Raw genomic sequence first — 21,925 nt, forward strand, 5'->3', positions numbered from 1 at the left:
ACAGAATGGGACCCTGTATAAAAAAATAAATAAAAATAAGCCCTGCATGTGGATGAAGGAGGGTCCCATTGCTAATATAGGATTAACTGCCAGAAAGTATCAGATCTTTCTTGAACACCTGACTTCTTCAAGTTCTCTGAGACAGAGAACCTGGAGCTTGTCGACGAAAAACCTTCTGACCATGTTGAGAAAATAGGAAATATGTGTATTTATCATGTGCTAAATGCCAAAATGAGTGGCAATAATAGTAATAGTAGTAATGGTAATGATAATAGTAATATCTGCTCTTCGTGGAGCACTTTCTGTAAAATTCGCCTAGCAATTTCACATACAGCTGAAACCGTGGAGACCACTCGGGACAGTTTCTTCTGTTGCCTTCACTGACTTAGGGGAGACTATGTGGAATATTCAGCAAATGTGTATGAATGGAGCGGGGAATGAGTGACGCAGGGCGTGAGCAAGCAACAGGTGAGGAGTAAACATTTCAAACGAATTGTTAGCTGTGACCACCACTTCAAATGAGAAAGGCTGTGATGTGTAAGACTCAATGATAAAACTCCGTGTATCTTAGTTGAACTAAACTGAAGACAAACACATTTGTTCAGTTCATTTATTTAGTGAGTTTTATTTTTAGAAGAAGGAATGATAAGTTTGATGCATGGAGCAAACATCAGAACATCAACAGTCTGCTTTTATCAATGAGCTCCAAGCAGAGTCAAATTTTTTAGTTCTGTACTTCAAGAATTAAAAAGCAATTATGAATTTATTATGACTTTTACTATAAAAAAAACGTGTAAAACATCCTGCTTCGAAGGTAAATTTTACTTTTTCAGTTCTGTTTACATTCAGAGGACATTATTTGGGATGGAGGAGTACTTCTCCATGCCTGCAAGCCAAAGGTTTCTAACCTTTAACTCAAATAAAGATTTCAGTTAGTGTCCATCCAGTCTGTCCTCCTAAATTCCACTTTTTAAAAAAATCTCAAAATATCATGTAGTTTATGCTGGGGAATGCGACCTAAAAATAGAAGTTACTAAGAACAGGTGTTTGGATTTGTGTTGGAAAGAGAGGAGGAGAGACTGGAACCAGAAATGAGATCTGTGTTCTCCTGTAGTACATGGGATTGAATCAGGATTTGTATTAAGCTGGTGGTACAAGGAGAGTTTCCTGGTTATGTTAAATCACTTGACACAGGACATGTGGTTTGCTAAGGCAGGTGCTGAAGCATTGGCACAGATTCACCAAGGGCTGAACTGCGCATTTGGGAGAATATGTCATCTGTGCATGAATCCATCTGAAAAATTCCCATTTGCTAAGGGAAGTCATGTCATTTGATGGGTAGGGCTCTGGGACTCAGATTCCAGATCAACACAGTGCTACCACAGTCTGATAGTGACCAGGGAGTGTCCCGTTAACAGCTCTCACCTAGGTTTCCCATCTGCAAAAACAATAGAGCACTATATGCTCCATAGCTCATATATGCAAGTGTGATTTAGGTTGTGTTATTTGAGCTGTACATTCCACTTATATAAAATAGGCTTAAATAGCTAAATTGCATCATCATTTGAGACCATTGAGGTGCTATAAAACAAACATGTTAACTGTGTTCAAAAGTATTCATTATTCATCAGTCTGTCTCTTGCATTTCCCCAAGTTTATGGACCCAGTTATTGGGCACAATTTGCATTCTGAGAGCAAGGCATTGTGTAGGAGTCTACAAAAAGACTAGTGATCTATGCCCTTCCAAAATTTAAGAGAAAAGAATAAATAGATATGCCATGCAAGATATCAAGTAATGAGAGCTGTCAGTATTACAGGAGACCACACAGGGACAATCAGGGAGGTCTTATTAAAAGAAGCAGCATTGGGCTCGGTGTGGTGGCTCACTCCTGTTAATCCCAGCACTTTGGGAGGCCAAGGTGGGTGGATCATGAGGTCAGGAGTTCCAGACCAGACTGGCCAAGATGGCAAAACCCCATCTCTACTAAAAATACAAAAATTAGCCGAGTGTGGTGGCAGGTTCCTGTAATCCCAGCTACTCAGGAGGCTGAGGCAGAGTAACCTCAGGAAGTGGAACTTGAACTCAGGAAGTAGAGGTTGCAGTGAGCCGAGATCATGCCACCGCACTCCAGCCTGGGCAACAGAGAGAGACTCTGTCTCAAAAAAAAAAAAAAAAATCAGCATTGGTGTCACTATTGGTGTCACTAGTAGTTAGCTTGAAAATACCATTCAGCTCAATCACAGTCACTGGCGATGCCCTTTTCAGTATTTGATGATGACATGTGCCTCCACCCCATTTGTGGCTGTGCTCTGTCACCAGTCTGGGCCTCTTCCAGTGCATCAGGGAGGCACATGGTGATTTTTAAAGACTTGAAGAACATTGGAGAAAGCCACCCCCTCTAACCATCATCTGGACTGGGGATTGTCAGGCTACTCTCTGGGTAGCTGTGGTAGGTCAGAGCATCAGTTCTTACCAATTTTATTTGTTGTCATTCCTCTTAGGATTTCTTGTCTGTTTCTGTGTCCAACAAGTATTTGAAATCCATTAACATTTGGCCAGACCTTCCCATACACATGCATGCACACACACATGCCCACCATGAATGGCACTTAGGTGTTATGTGATTTGACCAAGACCACATTTGGATCCTGGAAGGGAATAGAAGTTTTGAATTTTCCTTTGTGATGTGCACAGTCCCAGGCATTCTGTACAGTTCATGAGGAAGGTTTTACTATCCCATTTTATATATAAGGAAACTGAGGCTGGGGGGGTCAAGTAATTTGCCCAATATCAAGCAGCTTGTGAATGACAGAGCCAAAACCCAGACTGAGGTCCCTTCACCTCCACAGCCCATGCTCTCTCCCATTTTCTTCCCTGCCCATTTCCCTCAGTTCCCTGCAACTGCTGTCTTCAGCTCAGTCTTCTGCCTTTCATGGAGGGTGAGGTATGCTTCTCCAGAGGCCTGCATGAAGCCTGCGTCAGGGCTCTGGGCAACTCAGTCCTACCTGTGGTCGCCATCATTATGCCAAAGGTAGACTTTGCCATCCAGATAACATTGGCCCATGGTTCCTTTAAAGAATGTCTCATGTCCTTAACCACTACTGTCTGAACAGCCTGAAATAAGTGATACAGCCTCTACAAACACTTGGATGGTTATTCAGCATTCTCAATATATCTTTAATAATAAACAAATACTTCCCAAGAGTAATTGAATCACTCAAAAAATATTGTAGAAGACAATAAAAGCATGACGTTGAAATATAATTCCCAAATTCAATTTAATCTGAAATTAGGCTTCTGTCTGGGTATTTGAGTTAGTGTTACAGCAGAAAAGGTTGTCCTTCCTTCACTTAACAAACATGAATAGAAACCTGTTATGTACTGTCAAGTCCACTGGCAGTGGGGCTGTGAGCATGGATAAGAGGAGTCTCTGTCTTTTAGAAACTTATAGACTAGTAAGGGGGAAAAAGATAAAATATATTTATGATTTTAGCAAATGGGATGATAACCATTTTAAAGTACTACAGTGCACAGGAGCAAGATATGTTCTCTGGTCTGCATAATTTTTAATAGTAGTTACAGTTCTTGGTTGCCAAATAGCAACCTTATCTTCAAAATGTGTTCTATTCATTCTTCTGTGACTTTATTAATGGTGGTATCAAATATAATCACTGTGTGCTACTTTTTTATGCTGATCTGCTGACATTCATTGCATTACAAATGTGGGCATTGTACTGATTGGAGACACAAATTGTGAAATAGTGGTGCTGAGATTTTGGTGGGCATCAGAATCACCTGGGGATGTATTCAAATACACCCAAATGCCAGATCCTCAACCCACAAAATTGGAACTATACCACTGCAGGCTTGGGTAGCTACATTGTGCTGTGTATCTCTCAGATGTTGATGCATCAGAGTTTGAGACTTGATACTAGAAAAAGATCATTGAAAATACTTTAAATGTAAAAGTTGAAGACCAAGATTTCCCCAGACTTGGGACATTGTGGACTTTGAATTCCTTAGAAAGATAGCAGACACGGTAGCAAGTTTATCAAGGGCAATTTCTGGACCGTAATGTGTCTTCTTCGTTAGCAGCTCAAGGGCCAGCCAGGGGAGGGTAGTTGGGTATTTCGTGTTCCTCCTTTTCTCCCTAAGGCAGCCTCCCATTTGGGATTTCAGCCTGAATCTTTCACAGCCGTGACACATTTCCTCTGCCGTATGGTTACCCTGGCCTTGATTAATTGCCTTTAATAGAACTTCAGAGAATGGGTGGAGGCTAAAATGACTACATCTACATCACCCTTGGTACTGATCAAGAATTTTGCAGAAATTCAGCAGTACTTGCGCGCCAGATTTCCTTGGATACAGCCTTCAGTCACGTTCAGGTTACACTATTCCATGAATCCTGGCTAGGCTCTGACATCGAAGTGTCAAGGTTTCAGCCTTGACTCTGTAACCCCGGATGTAGTTTCTCTCCAGTCCTCGGTCTTGCTGTCTTTATATTAAAGCTACCTTATAGAGCTGTGTTGAGTTTTAAATTAGAATATAGGTTACAAGCCTACCATAATAGCTGTAAAATGGTGAGTGCTTATAAATGTTAATTACTATATTTACTAGTAATATATTACTAAATAGCTCTAAGCAAAGCAGTTAAATAGACAAAGTTGTCTTCAGCCTAGGCAACAAGTACAGATTCTCTTGACACCTTTTGGAGCTGACTTCCCCCTACATTGGTGTCTTCCTGTCCCAGCTGCCTTCTGTCCACTTTGTATAGAATTCTTGGCGGCATAATGTCCCACATAAATAGAAACCACCATGTCCTTCTTTGCTTTCCCTCTCTCTTGCCTTCCCCCTTTTCTCTGCATCTCACCACATGGGATCCTGTGGTCAGGGAATCCATACAATGGCTGGGTGCCAGACATTAATGGCGATAGTGGCTTAGCTCTGCAAGAATGTATTTACCTTAATGAGAGGTCTTCAGAGCCACAAGAGCTCCCAAGGAATTATGTTGTGTTCTTCTGGGATAATTGAAAATGGGATCATTGAAATGAGCCTTGAGAGCACTCAAGGCCCTCCTACAGCTTTCACAGGTTAAGAAGAAGAAGAGACTTGCTGATGAGGGAGGTAGCAGCCCTGGAAAATGTGATTCTCACAGGTGCACGGCTCCATTTTCTCAGGTGTTATTAAGGGAGTGTTAATTGGCATTGTAGGATCTCAACACCTCTGATGGCCCCCATTAAGGGTTCCTATAGCTGCTGTAGCTTGAGATGTACCTGTATTCTGAGCCAGGTGTGGATCTCCAAAGTGGTGTGGTTTTCACATGAAAGTAACCTGTGCTTCTTCAAACGACACCCACAAATACATGCAGCCATAGTCACCTGTTGGGTTTCTGTGGAGCTACTCTCTCCAAATAGACAGACAAATTCAGGTCAAGCACTGCCCGCCCATCACAGCCTCCAGCAGTACAGGCCTAATAGTTTGAGATGGAACATCCCCAGGTAGGGGTAGAGACACAATGTCAGCCCACCATGAGTTGCAGTAGCTGTTTGTAGTTCCCACATTGCAGTAAGCATCAAACTCACCTGGGGAGCTTGTTTGGACAGCTCAATCGCCTGGATCTCTCTTTTCCGAGTCAACAATTCCTGGGTAGAAGTCTGGCGTCTACATTTCTAACGAACACCCATGGAAACTCTAATGATCCTGCTGAGCAGAAAAGAGTGTGGAGAAAAAGAAGCAACATAGAGCAGTGGTAGCCTAATCAAGAAGATCCCAAGTCCCTCCACCCCATTCAAAACGCAGGCATCTGGACATTTACTCTTCTTTGATATTGGTGTACCCTTTGAGGCAATTTAGTGGATGGTCCATTCTTCAGAAATTGTCTTGGAACATGTGAATATTCTCAACCAATTGGCTGTTGTGGCTTTTATTTTTGCCTGCCTAGCATACAGGGGTGAGGGAGTCTCACAGTCTTGACTTGTAATTGTTAGAGGGTATCAGATAATTTAAACTGTTTTTGTTCTGAAAGAACCATCTCTCTCTCTCTCTCTCATAGCTTTGGCATGATTCATGATGGAGAAGGGAACATGTGCAAAAAGTCTGAGGGCAACATCATGTCTCCTACATTGGCAGGACGCAATGGAGTCTTCTCCTGGTCACCCTGCAGCCGCCAGTATCTACACAAATTTCTAAGGTAGGAACTCTTTGAGCTGGTCTTGTGATCTTTCGGGGCCTTTGATGCTCACTGCCTGGTCAACCAGATCCTGTGCAAGCAGCCCCAGGCTGTGCTTCTTGATATGGTTCCCTTCAAAGGTGTCTTGAGACATTCAGTTGACTGAAGAGTTTGCTAAAAATCGCCTTAGAGCATGGAGGCCTGCTGGCTTAATCCGACATTGATTCAAACGGAATCAATGACTCGAGAGTAAAAGGGAGCCAGGAGACACTTAACCAAAATATTTGTCACTAACATTTAAGTTTTACAATTCTCACTTCTATAATTAGGAATCTTCAGGAAGTGAATAGAAAGATTGTACATGTACACATCTGTACACACAAAAATAAAGCATAACTTTTTTTGGTTTTTCTTCTTTGTCTTTACTTTTTCTTTCTTTTCCTTCCTTCCTTTTTTTTTCTTTCTTTCTTTTTCTTCCTTTCTCTCTCCCTTTCTTTCTTTCTTTTTACTAAATGCATTCCTCATTAGGTAAAGCAACTTGAGTATATAAACTTTAACCTAGCTCTAATGTTCTGTAATCTTCAATAATATTTTTAGAAATTTTCTCTAAGCAGTATTTAGGAGATAAAACATTAGGGAAGTAGGGTTTGATCCTTGAAAAATAGTTAGTAGATTTTAAAATTTCAGAGAAATGAGGAACTTTATGAAACATTCTTAGAACTGCTAGTTTATACACTATTCCCTAAATCTCTTTGGCTTTGAGTTTGAAGTTTGGTTTAAGTCTTAAGCCAAAACTTTATTTCTGACATTACAGTCCAGTGTGGATTGGAATGTCTCTGCTCCACACAGTCGTTCAGAGACCCAGGTTTCTTCCATCCTGTGACCTTTGCTCTTCCAGGACCTAGTTCCCCACTGCAGCCATCCTGGGACTGAGGACAGAGAGAGCACAGGAGGGTGTGCGGGACAAGGGTGGTGTTCCTGGAAGAACTCATATGACCGCCCAAAAGTGCAAGGGGCATTGAGAAATGTGCTCTACCCATGTGCTCAGGTGACAGAGAGCCATCTGTGCCACATGATGAACCCCAAATCCTATTGCAGAAAAGTAAATAAAAATTTTTAAAAATTTAAAAAAGCAAATAAAAATTTTAAAATGAAGAACAGAGGGAAGGACACAAGTGTATAGATTCTAAGGAACTAGCTAGTTGTGATAGGAAAGTTTGAAATTTGACAAGAAAGCAATTGATTTCTATTATTAAAAAGTAGGGCAAATACTAATACTTCCAACAAAAGCAAAGGTTTTTTTTTAAGTAACAGCTTTAATGAGCTAAAATTAATACACAAAAACTACACATATTTAATGTATATAGTAAGATGAGTTTAGACGTTTGCATACACCAGTGAAATAATCTCCAGGGAGATTGCATACACCAGTGAAATAATCTCCAGGGAGATTCCAGCAGGTTTGGTGGAAGAAAAAAATAGCTTCTTGGCAGCACCCAAGAAGTCCCCAGGCTAGGAAACCAGATTATCTGCCTTCCAAGTCTTTGTAACGTACATGTCTTTGCAGTCAAAACTAGGAACTAGTTATTCCAAACTGAGAACTAAGAACAAAGTTCCCCTATCCTGTTAGATCCTGTAGACTCTTCAGTGCCTCTCTGGTTCCTTTCACTGACCTTACTTCTTTGTGTCCTACTTTTTTTTTGTTTTCTTTGTTCCTTTTTTATTCATTTATTTAATTAATAGAGCTCTTTTTTTCTGTTGCGCAAATTAAGTCTTCTTATTTCTAGGACACTATTTGAGTAGGAGGATCACACCAGTACTTCTGTTGGTTTTACTCCAGTGTACTTTCTGGTGGTCTGTTGCCCCAGGGCTTACCTGGGGCTGGATTGCCCCGATGGCTGCCTCTTCCTTCATTCTCTAGGGATCCTGACTTCCCATCTTCCCAGCCAGAATCTTGATCATCAGCCTCCAGGGGCTGTGTTCCTCTAGCTTCGTCCTTTTTGGTGTTCCTACTCTAAGGACTAAGGTATGTTAACACATTAAGGAACAACTGTGTTTCATAGTTTATGCCACCCAGGATAAGTGGCAATAGTTTGGACGATATGTGTATCTTGGTAATATAAACCCATATCCTGGGAATATACACTTGATCATTTTTTTTAAAAAATTTCATTACCAAAAAAGACAATGTTAAAGCTATTGTACAACTGACATGATGCATAGGAGTACATTTAGCATTTGTTTTTCCCTGCATGGTATTCTCAGAGTCAAGCTGGGGATTTTTAGCATTGTTTTTAGCTGTTTCTTGCAGCTGTTCACATTTTTCTCTCTCTGTGTATGTAGAAATTCTACTTTGGGTAACAAGGAAGATTATTCACTTTAGGCTCACCATGCTGTTATTTGCATTAACGAGGAAAATTTGGAGTTTTCTATATTCCAGATCCTTTCTATAGTTTTCTAGATTCAGAATTTTTTAAACCTCTTTTTCATCTTAATGGTTATGAGGAAGATACAATAACACTTTTTCTATTTTGAAATATCCTCTGACAACTTAAAAAATCAGGGGATTATAGTTTGGGTGTGTAGTGAGAACCAGCGTTAAGAAAGTCCAAAAAAAGTTTTGAAACTGCCAAGAAATATAGGCAGACTCATGGAAAGACGATAATTACATGCTCAGGGAATAATTATTTTGAGGACGTTGAAAATAGAATATCATCTTGTAGACATAATATAGTCCTAAGAATGATTGGTAAGATACTGGAATTAAAAGCCATTTTCATTCTGTGGTACTGGAACACTTGAACTATAAGTTGAAGTGTGCTGATGTGTTTTTGTGTGAATCCAGCAAAACACTTCTATAGCATTTCAATGATAAACATTTATTTTCAGAGACTATACCAATTTCTTTCGACCACATGAGTATAAATAAATAGGTAAGGTTTTACTTGCGTACAAATTTGTTTTCTTGAATGGTGAAATTTTCCAAGAAAGTCTCTTGTTAAATTCACTATTAAGATTAATTTTACTCAAAAACCAGTTGCAAATTGGACACTTCTACAGTGTGTTAAATCTTGATTTTTCACTGACTTAATGAATCTGAGACTGTCTTGTTTGATTGTTTGCTGACTTTCTGATTTCCAAGTAATCAAAATACTGTTATATTCTCCACCAATTAGGTGGCTCTTTGGATATGATCCCAACAATGAGTAAGGATAAATGGCTACCTTTTAAGATGAATCTGTTCTCATTAGTAGTCCAGCATTTGATAGTGGAAAAAATGTAAGGGAACTCAATTGGCCTGAAGTTTTCAGCACAACTTTTCTCTATTCTTGGTAGAGTTATGAAGGCTTGATACTTTTTTGGAGTGAATTCATCAACCTAGTCAATAAAGTCATGTGTCATTTTCCATTAACCGACACAGACCTCATCACATTACTCATGTCTGCATCCAGGAGGCCTGTGACTTAAGGAAATTTTAGCTCATTATTTTAAATTTCATGACAACGGGAACTCATCTTCAATTACTTTTTAAAAATTTAAATCATGCCCTGCAGATCAGCGAAAATGCCAGCTCTCTGACCACATGAATCTGAACACATCAAAGCATGAGAAAGGTGACCATCATCTCAGGGAACTTGGAGTGTAAGCGGCGCCATACCCCATACTACTTCTGTTGATGGGAAAATGAGATCTGACCTGAGAGCCCATTAAGCATGTTTTTGCACATAATGGAAATAATACATTTCGATTCACACCCTGCTCTGTGATACAAAGCTCATCTTAAGTCATGGCCAGTTGTCTCTGCGATGCTAGTGTGACTCTGAGACTGGATGGTAGGCAATTTCCTGCAGAGGAGAGAAGGACCGAGGGAATCAGGTCATGTCTTGTTCACCCATGTCTGGGAAGGTCTTGACTTTGGTGGGTAATATAACCTTTTCTGAGGGCCTCAGTCTTCTTAACTGAAAAATGATGGGATATAACTAAAAGATCTCTCAAGCTCTTTAACATTTTTTGGTTCACCACTTAGAGTGGGAAAGGGATTTTGAAATGTCGTAATGATACTTTTAACCTTCCTTAATGTGTTCATTAACATTATTTTTGTTGTGGTACGAAATATATACAGAAAAGTACAAAATTATAAGAGTGCATACAGCTCAATGAATTTTTACACAATGAACACAGTAGTGTAACTAACTTCTACCCAGATCAAGACACAGAGTGTGGTAAGGACTTTAGAAGCTGCTTCTCCCCACCCCAAGGGCTTCCTCTCTTCCCCAAAGATAACCACCTTCCTGACATGGAACACTGTATATTGGAATCAGGAGTTATGCACTATTGTGCAGTTATGAGATTCATCCTTGTTGCTGCATCTAAATATAGCATTAGTCTACTTAGTTATGTTGCATATAACTTATATACTAAATATATAAATATACTAAAACTTATTCATTCATTCTGTTGGTGATGGACATTTGAGTTTCCAATTTTTGGCAATTACAAGGAACAGCGCTGTGAATATTCTCTTGGTTTGCATATATGTCTTGAGTGTACATAGGAATGGAATTTTCAGAGTCATACATATATATGCACAGGTGCAATAGACAGTACTAATCAGCTTTCCTAAGTGGCTGTGTGAAGTTACACTCCCAGAAGCATTTGTGAAACTTTCAAAATGGTTTCAAATCCTTCCTAACACTTGGTGATGTTGACACTTTTCATTTTAGGTATCTGGTGGGTGTCTAGTTTCATATCAATGTATTAATTAATAATATTGAATACATTTTATAAGTTTAATGGCCACTTGAATAATCTTTTTAGTAAAGTGCTAAAACCTTTTGTGCACTTAAAAAAAAATAGGCCCTGTTTTTTTTTCTTCTGTCTTGATGGGAGTATTGTATACATTCTGAGTAGAAACATTTTGTCCATTCTGGAATATATGTATTATGAAATCTTCTCTGACTCTGTGACTTTTTATTTACACTTTTAATGGTGACTTTTGCTAAACAGAAATTTTTATTTTTTTAGTGGAGTCCAAATTATTGATATGTCTTTAGGGTTGGTGCTTTTGTACACTGCTGGAAAAAAAAAAAAAAAAAAAAAAAAAAAACTCTACTTGTCCCGAAGTTGCAAAGGTGTTCTTCCACATGATCTGCTACAAGTTTTATTGTTTGCTTATCACATGTAGACCACTTAATTTTTGTATATGGCATGCAAAAAAGTCAACATTCATTTTATCCATGTGGTTATTGTGGTCGATTGTTTATAAAATCGTTGCAATGATTTTCCTTTCTGCACCCACACTTTTGGTGGTTGGACCATTTTGCATTCTCACTGGAGGTAAATGAGAGTTCCTGTTTCTCCACATTCTCATCAGTGTTTGACATTGTCAGTGTTTTGGATTTTCACTATTCTAAGAGGTGTGTAGTGGTGTCTCACTGATGTTTGAGTTTGCAATTCCCTAATGACATATGATGTTGAGATCTTTTTATATGCTTATTTGCCATCTATATCTATTCTTTGATTAGGTATCTGTTCAGATTTTTGTCCACTTTTTGTTATTCTTATTGTTTCTTATTCTTGGATTGCAAGTGTTATTTATATGTTTTGTATAACAGTCCTTTATTGGTTATGTCTTTTACAAACATGTTCTCCCACTGTGTCTTGTCTTCTCATTTTCTTGACGTTTATTTCACAGAGCAGACATTTTTTATCTTAATGAAGTACAGCTTCTCAATTATTTTATTCATTGATTGTGCCTTTGATGTTGTATCAAAAAAGCCATTGTCATATCCAAGGTCACCTAGATTTTCTCCTATGTTATTTTCTGGGAGTTCTGTAGTTGTGTATTTTATATTTAGCTCTATGATCCATTGTGAGTTACTTTTTGTATGGGGTATAAGATCTGCATTTAGATTCATTTTTCAAATTTATGTATTTATTTTATTTTTTGAAATGGAGTCTCACTCTGTTGTCTGGGCTGCAGTGCAGTGGTATGATCTCGGCTCACTGTGACCTCTGCCTTCCGGGTTCAAGCGATTCTCCTGCCTCAGCCTCCTGAGTAGCTGGGATTACAGATGCACACCACCATGCCTGGCTAATATTTTTGTATTTTTAGTAGAAACAGGAATTCGTCATGTTGGCCAGGCTGGTCTCGAACTCCCGACCTCAACTGATCCACCTTCCTCAGCCTCCCTAAATGCTGGGATTACAGGTGTGAACCACCGTGCCCGGCAGATTAATTTTTTTACGTGTAGATGACCAGTTGTTTCAGTATGATCAGTTTAAAAAGCTATCTTTTCTCCATTCCATTGCCCTTGCTCCTTTGTCAAAGATCAGTTGACTATATTTATGTGGGTGGATTATTGGCCTTTCTGTACTGTTCCACTTATCTATTTGTCCATTCTTTGTAACTTTACAGTAAGTCTTGAAGTTAGGTATTGTCAGTCTTTGTTCTCTTCCTTCAATATTGCTCTGGTTATTTTAAGTGTTTTGCCTCTCCATATAAACTTTATAATCAGTTTGTTTATATCCTCAAAATAACTTTCTTTAGTTTTGATTGACATTGCATTGAAGCTGTAGATTAAAATGGGAAGAACTAATCTCCTGACAAGATTGAGTCTTCTGATCTATGGACATGAAATATCTCCCTATTTACTTTTTCTTTGATTTCTTTCATCAGTTTTGTAGATTTTTCTCATGTAGGCTTTGTACATATTTTGCTAGATTTATATCTATTTCATTTTTGGTTGTTAATATAAATGACATGTTTTTAATTTTCAATAAATTCTGTTTGGTTGTCACTGGCATATAGAAAAGCAATTGACTTTTGCATATTAAGCTTTTATCCTGCAACTTTGCCATAACTTATTAGTTCCTGGAGTTTCTTGGTGGATTCTTTCAAATTTCTACATAGACAATCATGTCATCTTATGAACAAAGATAGTTTTATTTATTCTTTTCCAGTCTGTGTGCCTTTTATGTAATTTTCTTGCTTTATTGCACTAGGTAGCACTTCCATTACAATGTTGAAAAGGAGTGGTAAGAGGAGTCATTCTTACTTGTTCCTGATTTTAGTGGAAAAGCTTTAAGTTTCTCGCCATTAATTATAATGTTAACTGTATATTTTTTGTAGATGGAAGTTCTCCTCTATTCCTAGTTTGCTGGGATTTTTTTTTATCATGAATGAGTGTTAAATTTTATCAAATGGTTTTTTTCTTCATCTGTTGATATGATCATGTGGTTTTTCTTCTTTAGCCTATTGATGTAATAGATTACATTAATTGACTTTTGAATATTGAACAGAACTTGCAGACCTAGGATTAATCCCACTTGGTCATAGTGTATAGTTCTTCTCATGCATTGTTGGATTCAATTTGCCAACATTTTGTTGAGAATTTTTGTATCGATGTTTATGAGAGATAAGAAAAGCTTTCTTTTCTTGTACTATGTTTGTCTGGTTTCGGTATTAGGATAATGCTGACCTCATCTTAAAATTTAGGAAGTATTCCCTCTGCTCCAATTTATTGAAAGAGATTGTAGAGAATTGGTATAAGTTCTTCCCTAATCTCTGGTATAATTCACAGAGAACCCATCTGGGCTATATGTTGCTTTATATGCACGGAGTCCTGAGCTCTGAAGCAGTGGAACATGGGACTGGGGGTCCTAGAAATGAGCCAGAAATCTTCCAGTCAAGGTGGACAACCACTCAGAGCCAAGTTTGGAAAATGATCTGCCGTTGCTCATTGTATTGTGATTATAGATTTTTGTTTTTTTGGTTTTCTTAGGGAAGGGCCTATTGAAATTTATAGGAGGGGCTTAGTTGCTATTTGAAAACACAAAAATATTTAAATACGCTTTCCCAAATGCATAAATTATACCAAAGAACATCCTGGCAGAGAAGAGGATAATCTGTTTATGGAAAAAGAAATTATTACTTGTTCTTCAGCCATCTACCAATGATTTTAGTGAGGTTAATTTTCTGCTTGACTTGGGGGTCATCAGAAATCATCCTGAGCATAGAGCATTGCTGGTGGAAATCCAGTGTTCCGGGAAGAACCTCTACAATCTGAAAGATAATATACAGGTGTCCCCTAGCCTAGGGGGAAAAAGAATCAAAAGCAAAGAAACAAAGAAAATTCCAGTCTCTGAAATAGACTATGTTTTATTTTTATAATGCCCATCTTTTGGTTGATTCTGGCAAGAAGTGTGCATAAAAGATGTCCATCATAAGAGCTTCTCACATTGAACACTGGTTGTAATTATTCAGTTGCACTTTTCCTCATGATAAGTTTGAGAAATTTAATAAGTACAAATCATCTCCCTGGAACAGGTACAATGTATAATAAATAATTTCAGAAAATGGAGTCTCTGTATTTAAATATAATTAAGATAAATATTATATTGTACCTCAGGAGAGAAAAAGTTCTCCTCTTTGTATACACAATATATGTTGTAAAATTGCATGGGGGAGAAAGGCATAATTAGTTGTACGTCCTTTGGTTACTCTATGGGCAGTTACTAGTAGCTCATCTCCTCTTTGTTTCAGCACCGCTCAAGCTATCTGCCTTGCTGATCAGCCAAAGCCTGTGAAGGAATATAAGTATCCTGAGAAATTGCCAGGAGAATTATATGATGCAAACACACAGTGCAAGTGGCAGTTCGGAGAGAAAGCCAAGCTCTGCATGCTGAACTTCAAAAAGGCAAGTGATTATTGGCACATGCTCAATGCAACATGATTCATAAGACTGTTTTATTTAGTGTAACTGATGTTGATATAGTCTGCATTTATTGGGTACCTACCAAATGTCAAATCCTGTATGTTAAGGCTGGTCCTGTATAACAGGAAACACATGTTTCACTGGCAAAGAAGAAGACAGGAGATACTGTTGTGGGTATCAGTTTTCATTTGAGAACCAACTTGGCCTGTTAGGTTGGATCTTTCTTTCTGATTTATCATGTGGGAGCTCAGCAATAACTTTTAGTCAGTGTAAGTTGGCAAATTAATACTCTGCATTTTTTTAAATGGTTTTAAAAAAACGAAGTCCCCCTCCTCTCTCCCAATATAAGCATACTTTACTATAAAGCAGCAGCCTACCTAGGGGCTACTGATTAATAAATTTCCCTCAAACAAGGTATTTATAGAGTTGTCTCTCATAGAAGGTAATACCTACTCCGTCAACCCCAGGAACTTTACCAGAGTGATTTACTAACAGAAATTCCTCATGTAACGCAGAGACATATGCTCTTGCTAAAAAGGGAAAATCGAGATTTAGGAACCTGCTCTATCAAACACAGGAAAAGCTACCCATAAATTAAATAAAAGTAACTATTTTTAAGGTTTCTTTTATTCTAGTTTATAATAAAATCAAGAAGAAATTAGAGAAAAATATAGTCCTCCAGAAACTTCCAAACATTTCAAAATGCACTGGGAATACTCCCAACTTAAATCTAATGTGATAATCTTCTTTCTTCTAAAGTCAAGCAGAGCTCCCCCAAAGATCAATTCCAGCTATGTGCCAGAATTGGATCCTTATCTCCTTGGCTGGGCAGTCCCAACAAGAGCTGTAAATCCATCAGCAGCAGCATTCTCAATACTGCCTTTTCTTATGGGCAGAAGATGTGAATTCCCTAAGAAATTTTTTTTGAGTGTTACTCTTCTGTTTGTTAAGGAAAATGGACATAAAACTAACAGGTTTTTTTCAAAGATAGGATCTTCTAGATCGTGCTTCTGGTTTCCATGGTAGTTAGCTTTGTGACCACGTGCTGGGTCATTCTTGGTGCCCTGGTGTCATTTGGAAAACATAGGCAATGAAAAGTTAGATGCAAGGTGCTTTTTTATTATTGAGGACATATTTACATGCAGAGAAACACATTCATTTTACATGTACAATTTGAATTTTAACAAATGTATTCTCCCATGTTACCGGCATCTTAATCAAGACATGTTTTATTGACATAAGCCAGAACCTTCCCTGTGTCCCCTCCTTCAACCCCTCCCTGACTCCAGTAAGTAACAATTATTCTCATTTCTATCATAATTGCTAAATGTTGCCTGCTCTTGAATGTTATAATTACCTTGCTCCATATATTAACATTAAAATTAAATTGTATAATATTTCACCATTAATAAGTATGATATTAGCTGTTGGTGTTTATACAGATGCTCCTTATCAAACTGAGGAAGTTCATCTCTAATCCCAATTCGTTCAGAGATTTTATCACACAATTGTGTTGAATTTTGTCAAATCTTTTCCTACATCTATTGATATAGTTATATTGTTTCCTCCTTTGTTCTATTAATGTGGTGAATTATATTGATTGATCTTTAGTTTTTTCCATTGGACTTCGAATGTCAAGTCAATCTGCATTCCTGGGATAACCTCACTTGGTCGTAATCTATTGTTCATTTTTATAATCTGCTGAGTTGATTTACTAATATTTGCTCATGATTTTTACATTTGTGTTCTTGATTGATATTATTGGGAAATTTCTTTCTCATAATTTCTTTTCAAGAATTGATTATCAGAGTTGTGCTGACCTAATAAAATCAGTTGACAACATCCCCTCCTCTTCTGTTTTCTCAAAGAGTTTGTAAAAGTTTGGTGGTGTTTCTTCCTTAAATGTTGATTAGAATTCACCAGTGAGCTCTGTCTATGGAAAGGTTTTTGTAATTACTGATTCAACTACACCAACTGATAAAGGGTTATTCAGAAGACACTCCTAGCTAGACTGATCAATTTCATTGGAAAAAGTATAGAAATCATTAAAAGTGACACTAAAGGAGATATTTTTTCAGTGAATGGCTATGAATTCCTTTAATTACTGTAAGATCTATAATGATATATCTCTTTCATTCCTCATAATGATAATATGTATTTTTAAATCTTTTCTTTCTTATCAGTCTAGTTAGGAGTTTATCATATTAATCTTTTCAAAAACATCAATATTGGGCTTAATGTTAATTTTTAAAATTTGTTTGTTGGATTCTTTTCTATTTCACTAAGTTCTGTTTTGTCTTTATTATATTCCAAGGTTTAGTATGCCTGTCTTTTTCGCGCCCTTTGAAGTAGCAGCTTGAATCATTGACTTTAAACCTTTCTTATTTTCCTAATATAACCATTTAATATATTTAAAGCTATTAATGTCTTTCTAAGCACATTAGCTGTATCCTGAAAATGTTTACATACTGGGTTTTTAATATTATTAAGCATAAAGTATTTTCTAATTTAACTAGTAATTTCTTCATTAACCAATATATTACTTAGAAATATATTAAATATTATTTGCCAAATAATTCTCCAGATAACTTATTAGTTTTGATTTCTAATTTCATAATTTTGTTCAGAGAATATACTCTACATGTACTTTTAAAGTGTATTGACACATATTTCATAGCTTAGCATATGATCTATCTTGGTGAACATTCTGTGGAGACTTGAATATAAATTCTGCAGTGGTTGGGTAGAATATTCAAGAAATAACTATTTTTTAAATAATATTTCTTACATCTTCTGCATCATCCATCATATTTCCTACTTGTTCCACCAATTTCACAAACATAAGCATTAAAATCTCCAGCAATGATTACGTATGTTTCTATTTCTCATGTTAGTGCTATTAGTTTCTGGTTTTTTTTTTTTTTTTTGAGATGGAGTCTCGCTCCGTCGCCCAGGCTGGAGTGCAGTGGCACGATCTTGGCTCACTGCAAGCTCTGCCTCCCGGGTTCACGCCATTCTTCTGCCTCAGCCTCCGGAGTAGCTGGGACTACAGGCGCCCGCCACCACGCCCGGCTAATTTTTTTGTGTTTTTAGTAGAGACGGGGTTTCACTGTGTTAGCCAGGATGGTCTCAATCTCCTGACCTCATGATAGTTTCTGTTTTATATATTCTGAAGCTTCATAATTAGGTGTACATACATTTAAGATGGCTATGTCTTCTGACTCTTTTCTCATTGTAAAATACCCTCCTTTATTGTTGGGTAATATTACTTTGCTTGATTTCTACTTATCTGATATTAATATAGCCACATCAGCTCACTTAGGATTGCTCTTTGCATGATCACTTTTTCCATTATTTTACTTTCAGTTTATGTGTGTGTTTATATAAAATGTGTCTGCTGTAAACATCCTTTTGCCTAGTATTGCTTTTCTGTTCACTGGAACAATCTCTGACCTTTCACCAGCGTGTTTAATCTATTTATATTGAATGTAAAAATTATATAGTAGATTTAAATCTACTGTTTTGCTATTTGTTTTCTATTAGTCTCATTTCTATTTTGTTTCTCTGTTCCCTTTCTTCTGCCTTCTTTTAGATTAAACTATTTTTTATATTCAGTATTTTACTTTGACTTGCTTTTTAACTATACTTCCTTATGTTAATTTATAGTGATTGCTTTAGAGATTACAGCATACATCCTTAATTTAGAGTCTATGTAGAATTAACTTTGTGCCCACTTTGTGCAAAATGCAAGATCCTTACAACAAATAAATCCATGCATCCCTCTTCCTTGCGCTATCATTGACATATATTTCATTTCTCTGCAAATTAAATGCCACAAAATGCAATGTTGTAGTTTTTGTTTTAAAATAGATGCTTTTAAATAAGACAATAAATTAGACCATCTTTTTATATTTACTGTTTAGTATCTATGTTTTCCTATAGGTCTGTTTCAAAGTGGTATCATTTCCCTAAGGCCTAAAGAACTTCCTTTAGCATTTATTCTAGCACATATCTGCTAGCCACGAATTATCTCCAATTTTCTTTGTCTGAAAATGTCATGAATTCATCCTCAGTTTTGAAGATGAAAAGTGTTTGGATAAATCAGTGAAATATACCTTTGGCTTATTGTAAGTTTTAGTTCCAGAATTCCATTTTTTATAGTTTCTGTTTATCTTCTGCATTTTCCCATTTATTCATTTATCTCTACTTTTCCTTGAATAGTATATTATTTTATGTTATAGATACTTCTATTATATTGTGTTATTACATATAAGGTGAGTCCTTTTGATCCCCGAAGACTTTGTTTTATTCTTCATTAGGGCTCATCTCTTTCAGTTTTCTCTGGGCCCTGTGGTGTAGCCGGTACTCTCGTGTGGTTCTTCCCCATGAGGCATGGACTTCTGGGCTTTCCGCTGAATGCCCAGCATGCTCATTGAGGTCTCTCTACTCTGTGTGAGCCAAAACTCTAGTTTCTCCCAGCCTTATGCATCCTCTGTCTTGAAGCCCTCATCAGCTTTCAGCGTGCAGCTGTGGTCCTCTGCTAGGACACCTGGAATCTCCTTCTATGTGGCAGCTGCTCACCCCTTACCATTAGGACCTGCAGCAAAATCTAAGACAGACACCTGGGGCCCCCAGCCCAATGTAACTTTTTTCTGTATGAGCCGACTCTCAACTAGCTACTGAACAGGCCTCAACTCTGACTTCTGTATCCTCCAGTCAGTGAGACTGCTATCATCCCCCTGGTATCCACCTCCCAGTAGCAGGGTCTGCAAAGTGCTCCCAGGCAGAGAGGTGGGCAAATGCGGCATTCATTCTCCTTGCATGTTTTCCTTCTCTCGAGCATCACAGTACTGTGTTGACTATTGTCAAGACCTGAAACGATTGGTCCATATATATGGTGTATATAATTTCATCGTTTTGTGGCAGTTTTGTTTTGTTTTGCAGAAAAGTGAATTTGATACCAGTTACTTCATAGTGGACAGTGGGAGAAGTGAAGTATCTTTTAAAATTAAACAAACAGTACATCTATTAAAATCACATAATGTCAGATCATTCCTTATGATATATAAAATTGTTCTTTAACACAAACTTTATGTATTTTCTTTTTTCATTTATTTATTTATTTATTTATTTTTTGATGGAGTCTTGCTCTATCACCCAGGTTGGAGTGGAGTAGCACCATCCCAGCTCTCGGCTTACTGCAACCTCTGCCTCCCAGGCTCAAGCAATTCTCATGCTGAGTAGCTAGGATTACAGGTGCATGCCACCATGCCTGGCTAATTTTTTGTACTTTTTGTTGAGACAGTGTTTCACCATGTTGGCCAGGCTAGTCTGGAATTCCTGACCTCAAGCAATCCGCCTGCCTTGGCCTCCCAAAGTGCTAGGATTACAGCTGTGAGCCACCGCACCCAGCTTTGTATTTTCTTTTAAAAATTAAAAGGTATTTGTGTGGCTAGTATCTCTCAGACACCAAATCTCAAAATTACATATGGTTTGGCAATTAGAGATTTTTTTAAATTTTCTATGTGAATTGAAACATCTCAGAACAATTTAAACTATAAAACTTATTTTTTTTAATGAACACCTGCTCAATTTTTATTTAAAAGGGCCTATTTTGTTCAGATGAAATGTGGAGATCAGGAAGTTTCTTAATGGGAGGATATAAAACAAGAAATAACAATAAGAAGCAAATGGCCCAGTGCCCAGACCAGCCCTGGGCACAGTAGACTCACTCAGAAATATGCTAATCTAGATGATGGATGGATGATATTTTAGGAAGGGATGAATCTCTTTTAAATACCTAACATTATTTCGTTTGAAAAGTGAATAGGCAATGTAAATGTGTATGCATCCTTTTTTTGTATATGTGAATGTATATTTGATGTATATGTATGTTTACATATTTATGTATAATACATGACACATATATGACAATGGCTTTTTCTGTCCACTGATGTAGTGATAATCAGGATTAGTGATAAAAGCATCTCACTGCTTGAAGAACAAATAATGACAATACACTGTATATCTGACTGTAACATCAATTGTAACTGCATTCTTTTTTTCCATAAGTTATTGGGACACAGGTGGTATTTGGTTACATGAGTAAGTTCTTTAGTGGTGATTTGTGAGATTTTGGTGTACCCATCACCCAAGCAGTATACACTGCACCATATTTGTAGCCTTTCACCCCTCGGCCCTCTCTCTCTCTTCAGTCCCCAAAGTTCATTGTGTCATTCTTAGGCCTTTGTGTTCTCATAACTTTGCTCCCATATATCAGTGAGAACAAACAATATTTGATTTTCCATTCCTGAGCTACTTCACTTGGAATAATAGTGTCCAGTCTCATCTGGCTCACTGCAGATGCTGTTAATTGATTCCTTTTTATGGCTGAGTAGTATTCCATCATATATATATATTTATGTGGTATATATATATACGTGGTGTATATGTATATGTATATCACAGTTTCTTTGTCCACTTGTTGATTGATGGGCATTTGGGTTGGTTTCACAATTTTGCAATTGTAAGTTGTGCTGCTGTAAACATGTATGTGCAAGCATCTTTTTTGAATAATGACTTATTTTCCTCTGGGTAGATACCCAGTAGTGGGATTGCTGGATCAAACGGTAGTTCTACTTTTAGTTCTTTAAGGAATCTCCACACTTTTTTCCTTAGTGGCTGTACTGGTTTACATTCCCATCAGCAGTGTAGAAGTGTTCCCTGTTTACCGCATCCACACACAATATCGGCTGTTTTTTGATTTTTTGGTTATAGCCATTCTTGCAGGAGTAAGGTGGTATTGCATTGTGATTTTGATTTGCATTTCCCTGATCATTAGTGATGTTGAGCAGTTTTTCATATGTTTGTCGGCCATTTGTATATCTTCTTTTGAGAATTGTCTATTCATGTCCTTAGCCCATTTTTAATGGGATTGTTTGTTTTTCTCTTACTGATTTGTTTGAGTTCATTGTAGATTCTGGATATTAGTCTTTTGTCAGATGTATAGATTGTTAAGATTTTCTCTCACTCTGTGGA

General features: G+C 37.4%; 1 protein-coding gene across 6 annotated transcripts in view; it reads left to right on the forward strand.

The window, feature by feature from the left end:
- ADAMTS16 (ADAM metallopeptidase with thrombospondin type 1 motif 16) overlaps positions 1-21,925 on the forward strand; it is a 174,912-nt gene that overhangs the window by 51,649 nt on the left and 101,338 nt on the right. For all 6 annotated transcript variants that reach the window (XR_010126359.1, XM_063664644.1, XM_063664645.1 and 3 more), the window contains exons 9-10: positions 6,054-6,191; positions 14,716-14,869. Coding sequence is in view for 5 of the 6 variants with exons in the window: in XM_063664644.1 (XP_063520714.1) it covers positions 6,054-6,191; positions 14,716-14,869 (292 nt within the window). In the remaining variant the exon portion in view is untranslated. The remainder of the gene's footprint in view (positions 1-6,053; positions 6,192-14,715; positions 14,870-21,925) is intronic.

The sequence above is a fragment of the Pongo pygmaeus genome, chromosome 4, assembly GCF_028885625.2.
Source record: "Pongo pygmaeus isolate AG05252 chromosome 4, NHGRI_mPonPyg2-v2.0_pri, whole genome shotgun sequence".
Taxonomy (NCBI): Eukaryota; Metazoa; Chordata; class Mammalia; order Primates; family Hominidae; genus Pongo; species Pongo pygmaeus.